Source organism: Lycorma delicatula, chromosome 3, assembly GCF_047948215.1.
Source record: "Lycorma delicatula isolate Av1 chromosome 3, ASM4794821v1, whole genome shotgun sequence".
Taxonomy (NCBI): domain Eukaryota; kingdom Metazoa; phylum Arthropoda; class Insecta; order Hemiptera; family Fulgoridae; genus Lycorma; species Lycorma delicatula.
Genome location: NC_134457.1, coordinates 114,212,313 through 114,237,375, shown reverse-complemented (window position 1 = coordinate 114,237,375; position 25,063 = coordinate 114,212,313). Strand labels below are relative to the sequence as shown.

Here is a 25,063-nt window from a genome sequence, read left to right as displayed (position 1 = left end):
CCAACGACGTGCATGGCGTACTTCAGTAGCCGTCACGTGAACATTGGAGTATGTAAAAAATATAACATATGACAAGATCAAAACAAAACAACGGTCTTTGAGGAGTTTAAGGTTATGGCAGTTACTGGAAGGGGAAATTCATTTAATTGTTAAAAATTAGATTACTTTAATAATTTCTCCCCATAATTATTTATATTTATTATTTTAATTAAGTATTGTTTTATACATTGAAACTTAATTTTGAAAATCAATATGTATATTTCTTCACTTTCGTCAATCAAACAAATCCAGTTGCATTATGCTAATGCAATGAAATTTAGTACTTATATGGTGTTACAGAGCAGTAGAAATAGTGCAAAATTAGGAAAACTGATGAATAAACTTTTGGGCGATTCGAGGAATCGAAAAAAGTAAGTAGCTTTATTAGATATCAATATAAGAGCCCTTAAAAAAAGTTTAGCTTACTATGAAACTTGGATGTTAGACTTGTTTTACCATGTCATAAACAAGGTGTGTTCAAGAGTCCTATCTGAAAAGTAAAAAATGATTATATAAATTCAAAATTAATGATAAAAATAATTTAAACAGTATTTGGTAAAGATTCTTTAACAATATTGGGTTCTTTTTTCTGCATGCTCGCCATTTAATTTTAAACAGTTATTGTATTGTGATACACAGTTATCTTAATTTTAAACACAATATTGTAAGGTTTTTTCTATAACATTGTGGAAATTCAATGTTTGTTTCTTCAATTAATATTAAAGTAATAATTTGACCATCATGGCTAGCATATCTGTTAAGAGACGATTTAAAACTGATGCAAATCGTATTTAGAACACATAAACTTGAAATTACCGAGGGCCAAATGAGTACTTTGCATTGAGTTCTATGATGCTTTTCAACCAAATTTTTTTAACTTCAATCGAGTTGTGGGTAAGCATATTGACCATACTCTAAATTTGTAGTTTTGTATCGTTTAACAGAGCCAAACAGATATTTCACATTAAGCCTGTGCAAATATAATTATTCACTACACAAAATCAACAAGTAAGAGGACTCTCCTGTCTGAGAATGTTCACAGTCACTTACCAATTCCTCGTAAGTTTTCTTGGCTTTCGTGAGTTTTGAAGATGTCCCTAAATGATATCGCTGCTTTGTTGAGTGTTTACTTTCACTTGCATCATTAACTTCTTTTTTTTCAGTCACAAAAGAGGTCTTCACAGCAACCTTGTCATAAACATTTTATATTCCTTCAATTAGCATGATCCATCATTATCATACTTTATTTATAATTTCATCATCATAGACTTCCTTTATTCACTTAAATGTTCTTGTGGGACAAATTTTTCTTGTGTGTATAAACTAAATTACTTCGTTTTCACATTTCCCACGTTTTAAATACTTGGAAAATTAGTAATAACATGTTTGGAGTCACAAAACTTGACTTAGGCTGAGCTTCTACTAGAGGGAATTTAGTGACTACATCATTGATAGGAAGTCACTTGTTAGAGCTGAATGCATTAACTTAATATGAGTTTTAAAGGTAAAACTGAATTCCGGTAGTGGATAAATCTTATCATAAGTATGTTAGACTGCTGTGAATAAATTATTAGGCTTACAAATTTTTTCAGTTAAAATTGAATTTTCTGCATACTTTAATTAAATTAATTGCTGAATTAAATACTTAAATATTAATTTAACACCTTTAAAAAGGGTTATTTTATTTATTTCTTTAACATAATTGCACCAGTAGTATTTTTTCATTCAGTAGACCCCTGATTTATGTTATGTTTACTTAGTAAAATGAAGCTTGTTTCCTTTATGTAGTAAAAATAAATAGTTAAAGATTGCATAAAAAAAATTAGTGCTATTTACCATTAACTTGCAATGATAAAACAAAATTTTCCATTAGGAATTTATGATTTAAATATGCCTGTTAACATGTCACATGTTTTCTGAGCTGCTTATTGCACCTTTTTTACATTTATTTCAATATTTTATTGGAAATTTTTATTAACATGTACATATAGTGTGGCGTGTAGTTATTTTTTACATCTTCACATTTTATACTTGCTGTACTTATTAATTTTTGTTGAATAAATTACTGACATAATTAGGATAAATAATTAGTATACATTTATAGACATTCATGTTTTTAATGATGTAATGTCAGAAAAAATGAGATCAGCAAGCACTTCAAAGAGTCCAAGGCAGTTAATTCTCTACAAAGTGATTACAGACTCTTCCCTTACAAAGAAATAAAGCTGAATTGTTTTTTAATAGTTTATTTAATATTTTTACCCATAAAACTTATTTAAAATTACATTTGTATCTGAATCATTGTCTGCACACAGCTTTACAGTTGTCAAGTATATTTAGACTAGTAGTTTGTATTGAAGGATCAAAGTAATCAATAAAGCCTCTGACAGCAGTTTTGATCTCATCAACATTCCTAGTTGTACATGAGATTTTTTTCTTTGATTATACCCCAAAAGGGATACTTTTCAATAAGATACCCATAGACGATCTGTAGTTAGTTGTTAGGTGGCGCCACTGAAAGGAGAAGATAAATAGATTCAAATTATAATCAACGTTAAGTAATAAATAAATTTATATAAGTAACCAAATAAATAAATATATATATATATATATATATATATATATAATAAATAAATTTAAAAGTATAAATATAATCTAACCAAACTAAACCTATGTTCACTTCACTCGCTAGTCATTTTAGCAAGCGTAGGTTATGTTTGGTTAAATCATATTTATTACGTAAAGATTATAATTTTAATTTATTTTCTCCTTTAAGTGGTACTATCCAACAACTAACTAACTACAGATCGCCTTTCTTCTGCGAGCATCTTCTTGAAAAATACCCTAAAAGACATAATCAAAGTTCAATTGTCACAAGTTATTAAGATTACACTTCTAGATGGCGTTTTCAGTTCAGAGCCCCTACCAATCCACCACTCTTAAAAGTCCTTTACCTACTGAACATAATAAACTGGAACTGAATCTTTTTGTAAAATGACAATTATTTCTATACCAATTAATTGAAGCTGAGGAATAAAGTAATTTTCAAGAATATTAAGTTATGAAATGGTTTTTAACACTTTCTTTAAAAAAATATGGTCCTATCAAATGCATTTCATAAATCACTGCCATTTCATATATCGCTATAAGTGGTGGGTAATCTGTGATTTCTTCTTAAAAGTGGGAATTTCTTTACACCAAAAATACATGTTCCAAGATTAGGTAAATGAAACATGACTAACACTCATCAGAGAAGAGAACTGGTTTCTTGTTATTGAACACTAAAAAAGGCCTTAGATGAGGTTTGTTTGAAATAAGTTTCCCTTAGTCATGCACCTTAATTCCAAGCCATTCAGAAACCTCATTAACATGAGCAACCTTTTTAAAACCAAGATCTTAATTATTTTTTAAAGTGTTGAACTGGGAATATTTCATTTCAAAGACCTTTTGTTGGTTTGTATAAAAAGAGGTCATAATCGGGTTTCTCAGCAAATATCAGAACTATTCAATCAAGTGGCAGGGCATCCAGATTGTTTCAAATCGAGGACTGCTCGATGAAAAAGATTTTTTGCCCCACTTTTGAAGTGTTATTACTGATGGAATTCTTTAACAAAACACTGAACGAATTTATTATATTTTCAGTTTTCATTTGCATTTATACACCTGTACTTCCAAATACTATAGTGTATGTAAAATCTAAAGGCGGGTCCCCCCTACAAGCTGCCTCTACTTGCCTCCCCTACCCCACTTCTGTAACCAGGCAAGTGGAACACATACTATTGGTTGCTGCAAAATTAAGACTTCAAAATGATACAGACTTGTATTTATTATTTTTATTTTTTTTTATTTATTATAATATTTATTTAAATTTGTCATTTAATTATTAATTATTTATTTCATGTTGTTTATTTATTCTACTGTATTTATTAATTTATTTGAGCTATATATAAATAACCTTTTATGCAATCATTTTATGTTTTACATTTATAAAATATAGTATGAATATTAAATTAATTTTACTTTTATTGTAGTACAAACTTAATATCTCTGTAGTATTCATAATTTTTTTTAGTATAAATTTAATAATGATTGTAATTATATTACCTTTACTTGCATCTCTTTCACTTTATTTATTTATATATTTTTTTGTGCAATTTTTTTTTTATTTTGTTGTTTTGTACGCCTACAAAACTCAAAAGAATGAATATTAGTTATCGGTGTGCTATTTAGAAATAATTTTTATAAGTAACTACGCTATGTCAAAGAAATTCATACCCCTTTATAGTCACTTGATGACATACAGAGTTACCAAATTGTTATTTTTGATAACAGAATCAGGTATAAAAATATTTTGCTGATATTATTAAAATGTAACTCTTATTAGGAAAAAATGCAAGAACACATTCTTTCAAGAAATTTTTTTGTTAATTTTAGCGTTTAATTATTAATACTAGTATAATTATAATAATTTGTAGATTCATTAAATTAAATGGATTAGTAGCTGAATCATGTCTTACATGGTATACTACTATATTTTGATACCTTAATTAAAAAAAAGTGAGTAAAAACTATTGCTAATGAGCTAAACTCAATTATAACTCAAAAACTTACATGAAATATATAAGAAAGATCAAGAGATCTTTTGGATGAAAGTTTAATAAAAAGAAAAAAATGAACAGTTAAAAGTGAAAGAAGAGAAGAGTGATTAAATTGGTCAAAATACTGAACAGTATGTTAATTGTTGGTTACCTGAGAGTTGGACCAGTTTGATTCATTGTACCCTTTGTAATAATATATAAACAAATGCTAATTATTAATAATGATGGATTATTAATCTAAGTAATGGATTGTTAGATAAAAATACCAATTTTACTCTTTACAGATTACATTAAGTATGCTATTCCATGTACAAAAAGGAACTGCTCTCCAACATTTGCATGAAGGTTCAAGGGAAACCATGAAAAAACTTGATTAAAGCAACATTACAAACGTAAAATTAACGAATAAATAGGAAATCGGTTTTACCTAAAAATAATAATAAAGCAACTATGTGAAAGTAAAGTCATTTCAGAATAAAATACAGTTCTGATGGCATTAATTAATAAATACATAACAATTATACCGAGACTTCAAGATTTTCTCATTTGTGTTATGTAACAACTTATCGACAAACTAATACTATTTATGTAAAAGAAAATCCTTCATTTTAAATAATTGATTAGAAAACTTTTTGATCACCAAATAACTTATAAAATTAGAAACTGATGACCTATTTTGTAACTTGAAATATTATACTGCATAATGAAAAGTAACTTTCTTACCTTTTTTATTTTTTTCATGGGAGGAGGGGAAAGCTGTATGTTAACTTGATACACAACACAGTCATATTAATTTGGCCTCTATCAGGTTGCCACAAGAAAGCCAGCAACTATGTCCCATTCTCTATCGGTTTTCCAGTTAACTTGCCGACCAGAACCACAATTGATCCTTGCAAGCTCTCTAGCTACTTTGGGGCAGACATATAATACATGGTGCACATCATCAATGACCGTACACTCTGAACACAAGCTTGAATTAAACCAAATCTGGCCAACCTATCTTGAAAAGCACCAAATCCAGAAAGAAATCGTGTAATATGCCAATTGGGGGAAATCCATCTAACTTCTCACATCAGGAAAAATTCCATGTATATAACGGCCATCAGGTGATTCAGTCCACCTGCCCTGACAGAAATGGAAACCCTGGTCATGTATTTCTTTTAAGCATCTAGAGGTAAGTTGGCGAACCTTCTTAGTATCATAACGTAATTGTCTCTCAATTGCAAGGATATCAGTAGGCTTAATTCCAGAAATAACAAGGACCACCTCTTGAAAGACAGTCCTATAGGCACCAGTCACAGATAATAATTCAGGAGATGCTGAGCTCTCAACAAAATATTTCTGTAACATTTGTACCTTTTTCAATGAGGTACATCCAATGAGATGAACAACATCTTAATTGCTGAAATAACTATATACATTCTGCATACAATCACACTTCTGCAGCTGAAACAGGTAGAGGGCCACCACAAATTATTAAAAGCCCCTGATATGTCCAAAAAGATACCTAAGACATACTCAGACTCAAACGATGTTCATAACCTTAAAAATAGCACCTTCCATGCCCCTGCCTGGGCGAAAACTATTCTGGTCATTCATAACCGATTATTGCTAGCATTTAAATATATTGTACCTGCTTTCTCTATCATTTTATTTTTTATTTCTCATGCATCTCTCCTCAACTTAAGGAAATTATCATTAGAACGTCATCTAATGATCGTACTAACAAAAGAAAAAGATTTGTGAGTAATTTAATATCTTCAGCTAAGCCAACAGCTAAAGTATGATAAATCCAACATCTGTTTCTGGTTCTTTGTTGGCTGTGTATGCTTTGAGCTATTTTCAGCTAAGCCAACAGCTAAAGTATGATAAATCCAACTTCTGTTTCTGGTTCTGTGTTGGCTGTGTATGCTTTGAGCTATTAACAGCTTGAATATTGAATTTTATAGCATTGTAATGCGTTAAACATGTTTGGATCCATTTACATACTGTTGTTTCATATCTATAATGCTCTTTTTAAATAATAAATTATTAGTGAAGAAAAAAAACATTAATTTTGTTTTCTTTTTTTAGGAAGCTTTATTTTAATGCACTACCGTCTGGTGGTACACCAGAATTTTTTGATTATGTATCAAGTAGTAAACATTCTAGCTGTAATGAGAAACGATCATCTGCTTTAAACAAGATCTTCATGAGGAACATTACTGATATAATGTCTACGGGTGAACTATGCCCTGAATTAATTGAAAGAGGAATTCAGATATCAAAGGTGATGTTTATTTTATTAAACATTAATTAATAGTGTTTGGTTTCAGAAAAAAATATATGTAATAATCATATTATCTTGTTATTGAACTTAAAAATTTATAAATGTAGAATGAGATTCATGTACCCTATATATATATATATATATATATATATATATATATATATATATATATATATATATATATATATATATATATATATATATGTATATATGTATATATATATGTGCTATGTTCTTTTCCATGATGGCCAGTGAAGATATTAATTTAAAATTTAAACTTTTTTTTGTGATAAACCAAACCAAAATGCATAATAAAATTTTTCTAAAAAACTTAATTTCAAAATATTTTCAGTCATTTTGCAACATCCTCAGTAATTGGTGGTGCTGTCTTAAATTGATAGTCTTAAAAGTCTTTATTGATAGTCTTAAGCATGCAAGTCGCAGTCAGAACAAATAAAGCAAATCATTACACACAATCACTAAATACAATTGCACTGGAATATTTTAACTAAACTGTCCTAATTACAAAAGTATTTCTACATTTGATCAAATGAGATGCACAGTTTTAGACTAAGATATAATGAACTCTTAAAGCCCTTTACAATAATGTAATGTCAACATTACAAATGTTGACATTACATTCTCAAATGTACTAACATTGCTAACAGTTTTGAAATCTACTTGTACACAAAAAAGGACTGCATCTTAATGAAAATTATGAATTATATTAAAATGCAAAATTGTTACACTCTAAAAGCCGATCTTCATGGCAGAGTGGTAGCATCTTGGCCTTTCATCAGGAGGTCCTGGGTTTGCATCCCAATCAGGCATGGTATTTTTTGCATGCTACAAGATTCATTATCATTCATTAGTAACTATAAGTGAGCATAAGCCTGTTGTTGCTGTAAAAATAAATAAAATCACCAGTAGTAACATCAGCTGATGCCAGTATGAAAACGCAGCATCCACCACTGAAAATTATGGCAAAGACAACTGAAAGTGTATTGAAGTAAGATTTTTTAAAACATTTTATTGTATAATACTTTCAAGTTTGTCTTAACAAAAGTTTATATACAGTAAATTTGTATTAAAATATAGTATTTCACAAAATAACAAAAAAGTTAGTTGTTAAAATTTAATTCAATGGAGATAAAAGAATAATAATCATAGAATAATAGCAATGAAAATAATAATTACACAGATCAACTATGGAAAAGTTGTTTGAAAACTAATAGCTGATTCTTATAGATTTTTGTGTGGTGGTTTCAAGGAAAATAGTCAAACATTTTTATCGCCTACCATTTTTTCACTAAATCAATTTTTTTAATATTATCAAAATTGATAATCAATATGTTTTATTTACAAAATGTTGAATAAAAAATTAGACCTGTGTTAATTTTTTTGATAGTTTATTAGTTTGGTTATATGGAATGAATACAAGTAGTGTTCATAATTTTCGACTGGTACAGTAAGATGAGTGACGAATAAAACAATATAAATTGATTAATTAGAGTGACTTCATGAGTCATTTTTATCACTCTATTGAAAATAAATCAGTTGCCATTAGAACACTGTATTGAAAGGGTTTGCTAGTGTTAAAAAGTTTTCTAAACCTAGTGTTTTACAGTTATTTTATTTATGCTGTCCTTGTTTTTTTATATTTCAAAATGACTTCAAGGGGTTATGTTAAATCATCTAATAATGTCTGTTTCATTTGCTGGGAAGTTTGTGGTGAACAAACTTCCCATTGTATTGCAAACAATAAATACATTTATCTCTTAATGACAGGCATTTTAAAAACGTAACTTTTTTGCAAATTATCTACTCTCATCACCAAAATTCTAAAAAGCTTTAAGTGAATGATTTGAAAGCTATAAAATAAACCATAGCTGACTTGCTACCCTCTACCCTCTATATTAATTTTAAATATTTATTTGTCTTTGTAGTAAATAAATGACAGCTGAATTTTCTAAAATTATTTCCTATATTTTTTTTAGGTTAAAATTACAAGTACTTTTCATCAGATTAATGTTCATTGGTTGACAGATGGAACTAAAGAAGATGAAAAAACTGAGCAGTTACTTGGAAAATTAGCACCAAAACTTCGTCATGAACTTTCACAATTACAAATTATGGGTTGTGTACCAAAAATTGAATTTATTAAAGGTAATTTATTCTCAATGAGATAAAAAATATAGCTTTCTTACAGGTAAAAGAAGGTATTGAATCATGAGCAGTACATGTTGTAACAAATATCTCTATATAAAATGATTACTTAAAATATTTGCCAAACGTGAAATGAAATTTTCACAGCACCTTCCCTATGTACTAGTTTGGTACATATTCTTATATCTTCTTGGAATTTTTTTCTTTATTTATTAAATGTGGTATAAATATTCTTTAGGTTATTGGTGAAAAGGTGTAGAAAGATTGTAACCTTGTAGGGTAATGTTTTTAAAAATAGTCGTTTCATAAAACTGTTATTTATTTATTATTATTTAAAATAGACATTTACAATTTCAATGTCTTTAGAGGATTTTAATAATAGCAAAAACATTCTAAGTACAAAACAATTTCTTAAATGTAAATTATTTTTTTATTTGACTGGTTTGAATTATTTTTAGTCATTTGACTGGTTTGATGCAGCTCTCTAAGATTCCTATCTATCTATTCTGTAAATTTATTAATTTAAATCTATCTTCAAATTTTTGTAATTACATATTTGCTATAAACATGACACACTGAAGTAAATGTGTTACATTGAATCAGTTATATGAAAAAACACCTACATCATCCAATAAAAGTTAAAAATTGACAAATAAAGTATAAATAAACACTTCATTTAACATAATAAAGTAATATGATAAAGTATAGTATAATTTTTACCATTAAGAATATTGGCAGTACCATCATAAAATTGGTATGATTTTCAGCTCTCGCTATGCACACAGATTCCATATAAATTAATCATTAGAATCAGGAAGACATGAGATAATATTTATTGATCAAGTTTTTCTATGAAACTCCATAACTGGTTGAACTGTATGTAAATGAAGATCAAATTTTTTTACAATATCATTTTATGGACTAATTTACCATTTGTAGATATCTGAAATTTTGTAATAAATTGTATTGTTTCACATTTTTCAAAAAAAGATTCAAATATTAGTTTTAACAGCTGTTAAGCAGAGGAACAATGCATAATTATCCTTGCTTTGTATATGAAATTAAATAATGCACTTGTATAAATTATGCTGAATTCTTCATGGTCAACTTAACAAAACTGTGCAACAGTGTTTGATAAGAAATATTCTGCAAAGAAAGAAGTATAGATAGATTATTTAGTTTTTTATTTGTAAATAAACAAGTATAACGAGATCCCAGGCTGTCCTCTGCTTTTCATACCTTTTCAACATACATTCGAAATTCAGGATTTAAGAATTATTGCGTTTACTGCAGTAAGTATTTCTCATTGCCAAAATTGCAGTAATACAATTTACAATTACAGAAGCAAAAGATAAAGTGTGGTAAGTCGATTGACTTTTTATAGGATGATGTAGAACCTTTTTTCACCTCAGTCAGTTCAATTTAATACATTTATTCAATATTTCATGTTTACAGTAGATATCTAATTACATGAATTTGGTTGTAAAGATTTAAATTAGTAAATTTACAGCATATTATGAAAATGAATAAATTTGATTTATTACAATTGTCACAACAATTGTAATAAGTAAGGAAAAATCACTTTATTATTTATCATAAAATAAATAATTATAATTTATATATGATAGTAAAAGAACCAAGATGTAGATGAATGTTTACATGATGAGTAGTAGTTCCAAACTCTCATAAGAAATGCATGGCTTATGCTACCTAGTAGTCTCGAAGTGAACATATCACTAGAAATCTTTCTTGACAGTATGTTTGAAATCATCTTGAACAGATTTTTTTACCTTCTAATCTATAGCATACATTAAAAGTTAAGTTTCAATTTTCTGTAACAGATTTATAAGATTCACAAAATATCTTGAGGATTATACTGTATTAATGCCAGTTTCCAGAAATTTTGAAAATGAAATTAATAAATAATGTTGCTATTTTTAATTGTAATTAAGTAGACCAATGTTTCTGGATGCATTTGTATGATGAGTAAGGATTTCTTTTACAGATATGATTTCAGAATGAAACACAATAATAAAAACTGCAAAATTTATTAATCTTCTGTCTTGTTTTATTAATTTTCTTTAAATTATCAAAAAATAGTTTTTTGAAACTATGGTTAGTATTGAAAAAGACAATCAAACCTTCAGAGAATTGTGAAGTTGGATGTAAAATCATTAAAATATCTAATTTCATATTATAAGAAACAAAATCCTTTGTTTCCTGTCTATAATTATAATTATTCTTTTATATATTATACTCTTATATAGTCTGTAATAATGATTTCACTATTATTTGCTGCTACTTTACAACTTTTTATCTCAAGTCATAGTTATCATATAAAGATATGAGAGATGATCACATTTTTTTTAAATCTTGTATATATATATTCCTTTGCATTAGATGTGGGAGATCAGTATTGGAAAGTATAAAATATAGATTTTGAATATTTTTCAAATTAAAACTAAATTTCTATTATCTTAATATCTTGACATATTTTTCAGAAAGCTTTCTTTGATCTTATTTTTTCTCTGTGTGACTTTTTCTTAATTTCACAGCAGAAAAAGTATTGTATAATTTTTACAATATTATTTGTAGTTTTAACATTAAAAAGTGTCATTAATTATTATGTCTAATAAGGTTGCGTGTTTAATTATTATGTCTTCCTCTGAATTTATATACAAATAAATACCTTGAATCTTTACACACCTAAAAGTTGAGTGTAAAATTTATTTTATTTAACTCATTTTAGGTTGATATTTTGCTTCTGAGCAAATTATCTCCAAGCAGTTTAATTGTAACTGAAATTTAAAACCTGTTAAAATTTGATCTTGACAGTAAAAATGATTCTTAATATTTACCCTTTCAAAATTTTTTTTAAGTACCTGTTATTTCATGTTTTTATTTTGCATTTTTATAGATTCTTCTCATTTGAAATATTTGGTTTTGGAGAATATTCTTAAAACAGTAGATTTTGGTAAAGATTTTGAACCTACTCCATTAGCAAATGATTGGAAGTCTGATTATGCACCAGAGATCTCATTGTCACCTGAAATAAAAGTTGTCAGTGTAGTATAATTATTGTATAATAATTAATATATGTGTAGAGTTAGAATTATTTTAATTTATTAAATTTCTATGTAAGTATACTTATAAATAAAGGTCTGCAAATTTGATTTACTATGAATCAAATCATCAGACCTGTTTCAGGGGTAATAGGGTCCTAGAAAAATACAAAATTTGAGCAGCACTCTCTAATGCTTGAAAAATTATAAAATTTAATGGTTGATCGTGAAATGATTGAGCCCTAAATGTTTGATGTTCAATAATAAGTATATTTTCACAGCATTTAAACTAATCCTTTTAATTGCGTTATTATCATTAATATTTATTAAACTGTTATGTAATAGGAATTATATACAGTGATTAATTTATTCATTTTTTGTGCTGAAAATTGTAATTTTTTTCTTGGCTACTCAAAAAATAATGAAAATTGATTTTACTTCGTTTATTCAATACAAATTCAGGGTTTGTTTTAAAATAAATCTTTAATAAAATATTTTTCTTAATTTGTAATTGTTTATTTAGTGAGCAATTATAAGTCAATTTTGAAATAGTCCTCTTAATTTTTTGTCATCTTCATTTTGTTTTACATTAATTTTTATTTATTTCATTTTTCCAGGATGAATATGATGGACTGGAATCATCTATTTCTGAAACACCACTTCCTGTTATGAGAACAGATGTATTTGGACTTGATCATGGAAGTATAATGTCAAGGGTAATTGTCTTTTAAACACTTTAAAAAACGTTTTCCCCCTCTATGAATCATGATATCATGTTTTCTTCCTCTATGAACTTGCTGTTGGTGAGGAGAGTTGAATACTCAGTGATATAGAGTAGCTGGATTGAAGGTGCAGCCACTAGGAGAGGTATCTGTTGAGAGCCAGACTAAGAAATGATTACTGAAAAAGAGCACTAGCTCTTTTAGTAATTGTTAAGGGCATAGGTCAGGAGGACTTAAACATCCATATCAACATTATTTAACCTTCTGAGTACTGTGCAGCTGCAAGCAGTGGTAAATTATGGCTGTTTTTTTCCAAGAAAATGTAGCTCTCTGCATTTTCATGTAACAGATATGGAGGTGCCTTAATTGATAAAATATTTCAGAGGTAACTAGTCCCCTATTCTGATCACCAGGTGGGGACTACTAAGGAAGGGGTCACCAGAAATGTTTTAAATAACGGTCTAAGAGTCAGAGCATGCAATGTTAGAAGTCTAAAAAAGGTTAATAGGTTAGATAATTTAAAGAGGGAAATGGATGGAACCACTGATTTGACTGGTTTTATGCAGCTCTACAAGATTCCCTATCTAGTGCTAGTCGTTTCATTTCAGTATACCCCCTACATCCTACATCCCTAACAATTTGTTTTACTTATTCTAAGCGTTGCCTGCCTGCACAGTTTTTTCCTTCTACCTGTCCCTCCAATATTAAAGCGATTATTCCAGGATGCCTTAATATGTGGCCTATAAGTCTGTCTCTTCTTTTAACTATATTTTTCCAAATGCTTCTTTCTTCATCGATCTGCCGCGCAACACTTCTTCATTTGTCACTTTATCCACCCATCTGCTTTTTGACATTCTCCTATAGCACCATATTTCAAAAGCTTCTAATCTTTTCTTCTCAGGTACTCCGATCGTCCAAGTTTCACTTCCATATAAAACAACACTCCAAATATATACTTTCAAAAATCTTTTCCTGACATTTAAATTAATTTTTGATGTAAACAAATTATATTTCTGACTGAAGGCTCGTTTCGCCTGTGCTATTCAGCATTTTATATCGCTCCTGCTTCTTCTTTAGTAATTCTACTTTCCAAATAAAAAAATACTTGTACCTCCATAATCTTTTCTCCTTCTATTTTTACATTCAGTGGTCCATCTTCGTTATTTCTACTACATTTCATTACTTTCGTTTTGTTCTTGTTTATTTTCATTTGATAGTTCTTGCGTAGGACTTCATCCATGCTGTTCATTGTTCCTTCTAAATCCTTTTTACTCTCAGCTAGAATTACTATATCGTCAGCAAATCGTAGCATCTTTATCTTTTCACCTTTTACTATTACTCTGAATCTAAATTGTTCTTTAACATTATTAACTGCTAGTTCCATGTAAAGATTAAAAAGTAACGGGGATAGGGAACATCCTTGTCAGACTCCCTTTCTCATTACGGCTTCTTTTTTATGTTCTTCAATTATTACTGTTGCTGTTTGGTTCCTGTAAATGTTAGGAATTGTTCTTCTATCTCTGTATTTGAACCCTAATTTTTTTAAAATGCTGAACATTTTATTCCAGTCTACATTATCGAAAGCCTTTTCTAGGCATATAAATGCCAACTATGTTGGTTTGTTTTTCTTTAATCTTCCTTCTACTATTAATTTGAGGCCTAAGATTGCTTCCCTTCTCCTGAAACCAAATTGGTCTTCTCCTAACACTTCTTCCACTCTCCTCTCAATTCTGCTGTACAGAATTCCAGTTAAGATTTTTGATGCATGACTAGTTAAGCCAATTGTTCTGTATTCTTCACATTTATCTGCGTCTGTTTTCTTTGGTATCATGACTATAACACTTTTTTTGAAGTCTGATGGAACTTCCCCTTTTCCATAAATATTACACACCAGTGTGTATAATCTATCTATCGCTTCCTCACCTGCACTGGGCAGTAATTCTACAGGTATTCCGTCTATTCCAGGAGCCTTTCTGCCATTCAAATCTTTTAATGCTCTCTTAAATTCAGATCTCAATATTTTTTCTCCCCTTTTATCCTCTTTGACTTCTTCTTCTTCCTCCATAACACCATTTTCTAATTCATTTCCTCCGTATAACTCTTCAATATATTCCACCCACCTATCGACTTTACCTTTCATATTATAAATCTGTATACCATCTTTGTTTAACACATTATTGGATTTTAATTTATGTACCTCAAAATTTTCCGTAACTTTCCTGTATGCTCCGTCTATTTTACCAATGTTCATTTCTCTTCCCACTTCTGAACACTTTTCTTTAATCCACCCTTCTTCTTTCGCTAGTTTGCACTTTCTGTTTATAGTATTTTTTAATTGTCAATAGTTCCTTTTACTTTCTTCATCACTAGTATTCTTATATTTTCTATGTTTACCCATCTGCTGCAATATATTGTCTAAAACCCAAGGTTTTCTACCAGTTCTCTTTGTTCTGCCCAAGTTCGCTTCTGCTGATATAAGAATTTCCTTTTTAACATTCTACCATTCTTCTTCTACATTGTTTACCTTATCTTTTTTACTCAGACCTCTTGCGATGTCCTTCTCAAAAATCTTCTTTACATCCTCTTCCTCAAGCTTCTCTAATTTCCACCAATTCATTTGACACCTTTTCTTCAGTCTTTTAAACCCCAATCTACATTTCATTATCACTAAATTATGGTCGCTATCAATGTCTGCTCCAGGGTAAGTTTTGCAGTCAACAAGTTGATTTCTAAATCTTTGCTTAACCATAATATAATCTATCTGATACCTTGCAGTATCGCCTGGATTTTCCATGTGTATATTCTTCTATTATGATGTTTAAACTGGGTGTTGTCAATTTCTAAATTATACTTCATGCAAAACTCTATAAGTCAGTCCCCTCAATCATTCCTTTTGCCCAGCCCATATTCACTCACTATATTTCCTTCCTTGCCTTTTCCAATGATTGCATTCCAATCTCCAACAATTATTGCTTTGTCAATTTCTTTGTATACACACTCTACCTCATCATCATCATGAGCGCTTGTAGACATATAGACGTTAACAATTGTTGTCAGTTTAGGTTTTGATTTTCTCCTTATTACATTGATTTTATTGCTATGCATTTTGAAATAGTCTACTCTCTTCCCTATCTTCTTGTTCATTACAAAACCTACTCCTGCCTGTTTATTATTTGAAACTGAGTTAATTATTCTAAAATCACCTGACCAAAAGTCATTTTCCTCTTCCCACTGAACCTCGCTAATTCCTACTACATCTACATTTATCCTATCCATTTCCCCCTTTAAATTTTCTAACCTACCAACCTTTTTTAAACTTCTAACATTCCACGAGTCAGAGCGTGGAATGTTATTTTTTAATTTTCTAGTGACTCCTTCCTTAGTAGCCCCCAGCTGGAGATCCAAACTAGGGACTAGTTTACCTCCAGAATATTTTACCAAGGAAGGCACCTCCATCATTGCTATATGAAAATGCAGAGAGCTACATTATCTTGGAAAAAAACAGCTGTAGTTTTCCATTGCTTTCAGCTGCGTAGTACTCAGAGACTGATTGATGTTGATATGGCTGTTCAAGTCGTCCTGACCTACACTCTTATCAATTACTGAAAGAGTTGCTGCCCTCTTTCAGGAATCATTCCTTAGTCTGGCTCTCAACAGATACCTTTCCGATATGTTTGCATCTTTGGTCCAGCTACTCTATATCACTGAGCACTCAAGCCCCTTCACCAACGGCAAGGTCTCATGATTCATAGAGAGATATGCTAAACATGTAAAACTTTTTTACATGCAACCATTCTCGTGTTGAGTAAATTTGAAGTTTTTCTTAACTTCACAAGTACTAGTGACTGTTTTGGGTTATGCTTAATCTGGCTTTTGAGTGGCTTTAGAGTTTCGCTATAATGTAATTTGAGAATAGAAGATGGCTTAGTAAATGGGCTATTAGGTACTCTACAGGCTATTGTATTCAGTTCAAATTCAGGGCTACTTTTACTTACTGTTTATGCATTGATCCAATTTGATTGCTATCATGCCAAGGGGGCAATAGTAGCAATCGATAACATCATAAAAAAGGAATTTATGATCCTGCTTCAGTTGTTCCTATTTTTATTTCTGTTGTTCCTATAACGTTTCTGTTGAATGAGGGAATTGTCTGTAATCAAAATCAGTCTTTTCTTTTCTTGGCTTACACAGTTAGCCTTAAATCAACAGAACAGTTTGATTCAATATCAAAACCTAAAACTCATGGAGATAAAACTCACTCCATTCAAAGATATTGGTGTTAAGCATATTCACTGTCTTCTACTAATAAATTTTTTCATATTTGTTTTTTTTTTACAGGTAGTGTAGTTGTATTACTCAAAAGTAATTTTTGCATATAATCATGATATTTTTATTTGTCCATGAAAATTTATAAAAGTTTTAACATGTAAAATTTGCTGCTACTCATTCTAGTTATTCTTTTTCTAAATGAGGTGTTATGAGAATGGAAATAGTTTCAGCATTTACAAAGGAGGCTAGGAATATTTTTTTTTTTGTAATGTGGTTTTCTCAGGTACTTAATACTGTCATTTTAGATGTTTTAAGGTACATTTTATACCTTATGGCAGAATACCTTCCTGGAATTCATAGGTCAGAATTTTAATTGTTTAATGAATCAATATAGAACTTTTGTTTTCTCTGGAGTAAAAAGTAAATATAATAATGAGTGATTATGATTTTAAGGATATACAAATTTTCAACCTAATTATTGGCTCCTGCCTAAATTTTAAGCTGTATGAAGGTGCTGAAAAAGTTGTGCATCTTGACTTTTTTTTAAATTATTTCTTATTATTGAATTTCATTAACATATTTTTATTTACTGTTTTATTCTTATAAATTAATTATATGTTATCCATTACTAACAAAGTAATGAATTACAATAATTTACTGTTCATCTTTTAAATTACAATCAGTGAACCTTGTCTGGTGATACTAAATCTTAAACATAAATTTGACTCTCCATACAAGAACTGTTAATGTTAAAAGTGTCAGTGTTGAATACTAACATTGTGTAATTTCATGAGCTTTTTAAAATTAGCTACCACTTGACCCCCTATTATTATTAAAAAAATGAAAATATAACGTAATAATTATTTCAAAAATTCTTGTCATTTAATGTTTCTTTTAAAAACTTAGAATTTTCAGTATCACGACTTTTATTTAAGTTGCATTATATCTGATAATAATTAATTTAAAATTATTCCTTATCTGTTAATATTTAAGCATCAAAATAACAACTGTATGTTGCATTTTTTTATTCCTTAGTTTGCTTCCGTTTAGATTATGGTTGTGTGGCCTACTCTTAAGCGCACCATATCACACTTAAGATACTGGTTGCTGTACATCATGCTTTCCTTTGTCTTGTTAGATGTGCCTTTAATTCTAGCCCTGTCACAAGCATACTTGTTGACTTTGGTGAGCCATCAGTTTTGGATAAACACAACCAGTTTCTAGATCTTACTCTGCCCAGCTTAAAGGACAACCGAATCGCCCAGTTTTTAACATTTGCAAATCCTCATTTAAAAAGGTATCAGGACATCCACATTATACATCACCTGTGGGTGTTTGCACCCAGTGTTTACTGCATCTTTTAATTTAGATACATCTTCTGTTTTTCCAACTTATTATCATCCCTTTTATTTTTCATGAAGAATCAACCCCATAAATTTTAATTTTGACCTTACCATAAACAATAAAAAATGCTCCTCCTACTTTAGTCTCCTAAAACTCCTTTTGACTTACAGCAAATATTTTATCAATTTCTTGCTAAGACAAATTCAGATGCAGTGGTATACATTGGATCAAAACATAATGATACCACTGGATGCACATTTGTTGTTAATGAAAGAACCTATCCGTTTGATATACCTAATATTACAGGCATCTTTACTGTTGAACTTTATGTTATCATTAAGGTTTTGAATATTATTAACCCTAAATACCATGATATTTTTATTTGTAGTGACTTGTGTAGTGCACTTTAAGCTTTAGAAGATTTGCATTCTAGACATCCTATCATCACCAAAATCTATAGTGCAATTGCTGAGTTGAACCATCACAACGCACAAGTGAGTTTATGCTGGATCCCTAGTCATGTAGGAATTCTGGGTAATGAATGTGCAGATTCCACTGCTAAAGAAGAGTGCAAATAACCATCCTTCACCATTCATGTTACTACGTCTGAGTTTTTTAATTGTGTAAAACACACTTTTCAAGCAAAGTAGCAAAGTGACTGGACTACTACAGTGTATAATAAACTCTGACACATCAAAGATACTGTGTCACCATTGGACTCTTCATGCAGAAAAATTTGCAGAGAAGTGGTCTCTCTGCCAATGGCAGTTAGGATGTTCAAGAGCTCCCCAGAGGTACCTTTTTTTTCCTGTTTAGCCACCGGTAACTACCGTTAAGATAATTCTTCAGAGGATGAATGAGGATGATATGTATGAGTGTAAATGAAGTGTAGTCTTGTACATTCTCAGTTCGTCCATTCCTGAGATGTGTGGTTAATTGAAACCCAACCACCAAAGAACACCGGTATCCACGATCTGGTATTCAAATCCGTGTAAAAATATCTGGCTTTACTAGGACTTGAACGCTGGAACTCTCGACTTCCAAATCAGCTGATTTGGGAAGACGCGTTCTCCACTAGACCAACCGGTGTGTTATCCCCAGAGGTACCTGATGTCAGCAGAAAACACACCACTAATATACAAAGTTATTGCCACTTGACTGTGTACCACATCCTTGTGGACTGTGTATGTTATGCAGCCTTACATCATAAATTTAAATTGTCCAGAAACATTTGCCAAATCGTGGGCAATGATGAGGAGTTTTAGACCAAGTGTTATTTTTACAATGTATTAGTATTTTACATGGAATTTAATCTTTTTGTTATATAAAACAAACAATAATTTTTGATTTTATTTTTGTTTTACTCATGTATATATTTGTACTGGTGTTGAACAGTTTTTAAATGTAGTTGTTTTTCTTAATAATTGTTTTGAGTTTTATGTTAGTTCTTTAATGTTTCTGTTATCCAAGAAGGGCCCCTTACATTCCTTTTGGATCTTGTTATATTTTATTTATTTAGTTAATTTCATTGAATTTTACACATTTCACTCTTAGGAAGGTATTTTGTGCCAAAATGTATGCAATTTTTCCATTTGCTTTACATTTTTAGTGGGTTACATGAATCACAATAACAATAGTTAAATAATAAAATAATATTGTGTTTTTCTGACAAAAAAAGTAGATTACTACAGCATAATTTATCATTTCTCTTTAAGTAAACATATCAGACGATTAACAAAATTTTCTCAGTTTTAGTAACTAAACTTTTATTGCTTGCATGATGCATTGAGTGGAAAACATAGTAGACAAATTGATACAGATTGATATATTTTATAGAGAACTTATATAATATTTTTAAATAGTTTTTAACTAAGATTAAGGTTTGTGGGAGTGGAGATAAATTTGGTTACAGAAGCAAGTTTTCAAAAGTGTGCAACTTTTAAGAGATACAAAACAGTGAATAGAAGATGCAGAATGTAACAAATTTAGAAATGTTTAAAAAATATTGCAGAATAGAAAGGAAATTAGAAAACCATTCCAGTAAATTGACTGATAGCAAACAAAAAAGGTATAGTGTGAAAATAAAAACTCATGTAGGGAGCCTAACATTTCTTTCTAAAGTGAGTTTTCATTGTGTTTATTGACAAATTCTTTATTTTTCTTTAATAAAAGCCAAAAATTAAAGCCTGGGACATGTTTTATAAGAGATTTTAATTTTGTAAGACAATGTTGAAAATTGTTTATGTTGATAAAGTACAAGGAAATGTTTAAGAAAAAACAAGTAAAATACAAGGAAATGTTTAAGATGAAGTGAAAAAGAGAAGTACGAGGTCTGTAAATAAAGTAATGAGACTAGTTTTTTTTTGGCAGCCGAAGCGGCAACACTGTAAAGTTACTAGTAAACATATGGTTATATGAACAGCTAATTTATATTAGGTATTAATGTTTTTAGTTTACTGTTGCCATGTGAGACGTAAACAAACATTTTGTGAAACAAGTTTTTGTTGTGCGTTACAAAAATGAGTGATACTTATGAGCAACATTTTGCAATCAAGTTTTATGTTAAACTCTGTGAGAATGCTACTGAAACTTTTTCAAAATTGAGAAGGGCATATAGAGATGTCGCTCTGTCACAAGCCCAAGTTTTTAGGTGGTTTAAAGCATTTTCAGGTGGCTGAGAATCAGTTGTGGATGATCCACGCTCTGGAGGACTGTTAATGTCAAAAAATGATGGAAGTGTTGAGCGAAAGAGACTTGATACAGTACGATCGGAGATTAACTGTCAGAATGATTGCAGAACAATTGAATTTGAACCATACCACAGTCCAAATTTTGACAACAAATTGGACATGAAAAACGTTTGTGCAAAATTGGTCCAAAAAACCTCACTGTTGAACAGAAAAACAACAGGGTGGAAGTGTGCTACGATCTTCTAGGCTGAATTGAAACTTATCCTGATTTTCGAAAAAATGTTAAATAGTATGAATCTTGGATGTTTGAGTTTGATACAGAAATAAAACGCCAGAGCAAGGAGTGGCACATTTCAAACTCACCACATCCAAAAAAGCAAAAATGAGCAAATCAAAACCATTCTAATTTGTTTCTTTGATAGTAATGGCATTGTCCATAAGAAGTTTTTGCCTACAGGACAGACTGTAAATCAATATGTTTACCGAAAAATTCTTGAAAGACTGTGGAAAAGAGTTGCCCACATGAGACCAGCCATCAAAGATAACGGGATACTGCATCATGACAATGCACCTTGTCACACTGCACTCCCAGTTAATGAGTTTTTGGCAAAGAAAAACATTCCTGTAGTTCCTCAACCATTTTATCACCTGACTTGAGTCCCTGCGACTTTTTCCTGTTGCTGAGTTTAAAAAAACACCTCAAAGTGGACACCATTTTGGAACAGTAGAAAACATTTTAAAAAATGTAACCGACCATCTGAAAGATATTCCGGTTTCTGAGTTCCAACACTGCTATGAAAAGTGGGAAAATTGTTTGAAGCATTGCATGGCTTCCCAAGGGAACTATTTTGAAGGTGATAGAGTCCCTGTATAATTGGATTGTAAATAAAACGTTTTTCTGAACCATTCTCATTACTTTAGTTACAGACCTGTATTTGCAGAAAAAACTTGTAAAAAATAAGAAGTATAACTAGATTTAGTGAATGTCTTAAGACATCAGGGTTAGTAGTTAACTTAATTCAGTATTGAATAAACATGAGAGAAAAAATCAAATGGGGGGGATAAAAGAAAAATTATAATACATGAAATAGATTATTGAAGGTATATTATATAAAAAATATTTTTAAGTTAAAAGATTAAAACAGAACAGAAACAAAGGCGAGAAACTCCATTAAACCAGATGAGTGACAAAAATAGTTTTCAATTTCCACTCTAACAGATGAGTCAACTTGTGGGTTTCTTGAAAAAACAGAAAAATTTTCAGGAATTATTTGTTTGGATTTTTATTTACTTTCGTAAGACATGCCCAGTTACATTTACTGTTGGATGATGTGAGGTGAATCTTTTATCATATTAAATGATCAGTATTCAAAGCCATATCCTTGCAAATCAATTGATTGTTACTTTATTGAATCATGTCCCATAGGTTGCTGTATTCCTCAGTTTTCTAGGGAGTGTTGCACATTAAATCATTGGGTAGTCAAGGTAAGATGTGTTTTTATTTAAAACCCATTATTAATGGTGGCTGAATGACAGTATCAAGGAGCTGTAATATTAATTAAAACTTATTCAGCATAGTTTTGAACTATAAATGTTCTATACAGTAGGCAAGTAACCTTTTTTCCAACCTTGCACACAACTTTTAAATGACAAACAAATATGCTGTGGCTTGCTATTACTCTGCCTTAAGAATTCAAGAAATTGCGTTGTAGTTTTAAAATGTTTAAAAACTTATTATATATATATATATATATGTATATATTTGAAAAATTTGTTCTTTGTTAAAGTGGAAAATGATTATTTATTTTTCTGAAAATGATATTTAATCACATTTATAGTTATGAATCGCACCAAAGCTGTAGATTTATAAATATGTCGACTACGTAATCAATTCTTTGTACATTTTATAAACCTACATTAGTCTTAAAACCTTGTAAGATCCGTTTAAGAAAGCACTTGCATAATATAAGTACTTAATATCTGAGATTTTTAGTTGATTTGCACCATCTAATGATTTATGTCTCGTTTATTACAAAACACACTTATGCACTACCTGTGTACGACTTACCTAACTTTTTATGTGTAAAGTTACATTTCACCCAAAAATGTTTCAGGTTAATCTATAAAATACAACTTGTAGCTGTACAGAAATGATTTATTATGAAGATGCAGAATGTATTTGTGCCCTGTGTAATCTGGAGAACTGTAGAATCAGATTAAAAAATTTTTTCAGTGTTTGTTTGTTGCCAAATGACTTACACTATATATCATAACCTACTTCTGCTCCTCAATTATACCATTTTTATATCTTTGATAAATATATTAATAATAATGCACTATATTCATGATGACTGGTGGTGAAGAAAACTGTTTTCATTTATGTTTTCATTTATAAATAAAAAATTTAAACATTATTGATCTTTTTTCTTGATATAGCGTTCTTAATTTTTTATGATCATCTTCAGTGATGTTAACACCAATATTTTTGTATTGTAGTAATATAATGGCGTTTTTACTGGCAATATTTTTATATTAAAGCTATAAGTTTTTGTTAATTTGTGTATTCCATAAAAAAGTATTTTAAAATTTGTCCTTTATTGTTACCAGTAAAATATTTTGGGGGGTTTGTGATTGTTTACAAATAATTGCATCATTTTAACATATAATAATGTTTATTGGTATTTTGTTATAGATCAGTCAGTCTGTTCTGAAAGCCAAAGCAACTCATAGGAAAGATCATAGTGTCAAGCCATTATTGGAGCATTGTGAAAATCCAGATGAAGCTGTTGTTTTAAATTCAAAAGAAAGAAAGAAATTATTTAGAGATTATTTATCGAAAAAGGCTGTGGAAAGGAGAAAAGCTAACACAAAGGAAAGGCATTCTAGTAGGCCAGAAAAATTAATATTTGAACAAGAAATGAAAAGTAGATTTGCGAATCAGTCTATTGAAAGATTTGAAGAAGATTCTCATGAATTGGATGAATTTACCAGTAATGATAGTTATCTAGAAATCGATGACAATTATCCACTTAATAAATAAGTTATTTATAACTTAATATTTAAAAAAAATAAATAAATATATTTAACATGTATTTCATCATTCATGATTTTAAAAGAACATTGTCTTGTATGTTTTACAACATGACTCATATGTTAAATAATGTAGTAATAATTTTACTTTTATTCTGTTCATTAAAATTTTTTTAATGGATCCCAGACCCATTTACTTTCACAGAACTAGTGTGAATGGACATACCTGTTCGCCTGTTATTGGACAAATAAAACTATGCAGTACATCTAACTAACCATACACACCCAAACATAAACACAAATCCAAAGTGCTTGCATATAGGAAATTAGAACAAATAGTGAGTAGTTTAAAAAAAAATGCAACCACATCTATTGTCCAACAGTGTGCTTAATGACCACCTGTAATTCAAATCGCTTATTGTCTCTAAATTCCACAATGATAGCATCACAAGTATAAAAAGCTCTCTCTCTCTCTCTCTCTTCTCTCAACCTTATTCAACACTTCCCCTTCCACATACACTAGTAGTTTCCCATTTATTGAAACAAGGCCATATAATAATTGGATCAACTATGTTCAAGATTATTAAATATTAAAAATAAATTATTATGAAAATATTTAATGTGTTGGCCAAGAAATTTTTTCTGACTAAAACATTTTAATGAAAGTTCATATCACCTGTTTTATTATTTGGCAACGGAACTTGTGTCAGAATAAGAATTTAAGTTATCACCTGTATCTTTATGTCTTGGTCAAAAATATAATTTTTGTAAACTGAAGTTACTATAATATTTTGTTTCAGAGATACTGTATCTTTTGTTTCATTTAAACTGACGCACTGAAATTTGAATTATAAGGAATTTTACTACATTTACC

At 29.7% G+C, this 25,063-nt stretch overlaps 1 protein-coding gene across 1 annotated transcript; it reads left to right on the top strand.

The window, feature by feature from the left end:
• Positions 1-25,057, top strand: LOC142321906 (putative ribosome-binding factor A, mitochondrial). Its single transcript, XM_075360414.1, has 6 exons — positions 1-410; positions 6,711-6,906; positions 8,904-9,072; positions 11,990-12,132; positions 12,752-12,850; positions 23,852-25,057. Exons 1-6 carry the CDS (start codon positions 253-255, stop codon positions 24,197-24,199), a joined length of 1,113 nt encoding a protein of 370 aa, XP_075216529.1. The 5' UTR covers positions 1-252; the 3' UTR covers positions 24,200-25,057.
• The last annotated feature ends 6 nt before the right edge of the window (positions 25,058-25,063 follow it).

Bases quoted from the DNA above. Each gene is read 5' to 3' on its own strand.
- LOC142321906 (XM_075360414.1), top strand. From the start codon at position 253: ATGTATATTTCTTCACTTTCGTCAATCAAACAAATCCAGTTGCATTAT. The intron at 6,907-8,903 runs GTGATGTTTATT...TATTTTTTTTAG, and splicing joins GAGGAATTCAGATATCAAAG to GTTAAAATTACAAGTACTTT. The intron at 12,851-23,851 runs GTAATTGTCTTT...ATTTTGTTATAG, and splicing joins ATGGAAGTATAATGTCAAGG to ATCAGTCAGTCTGTTCTGAA.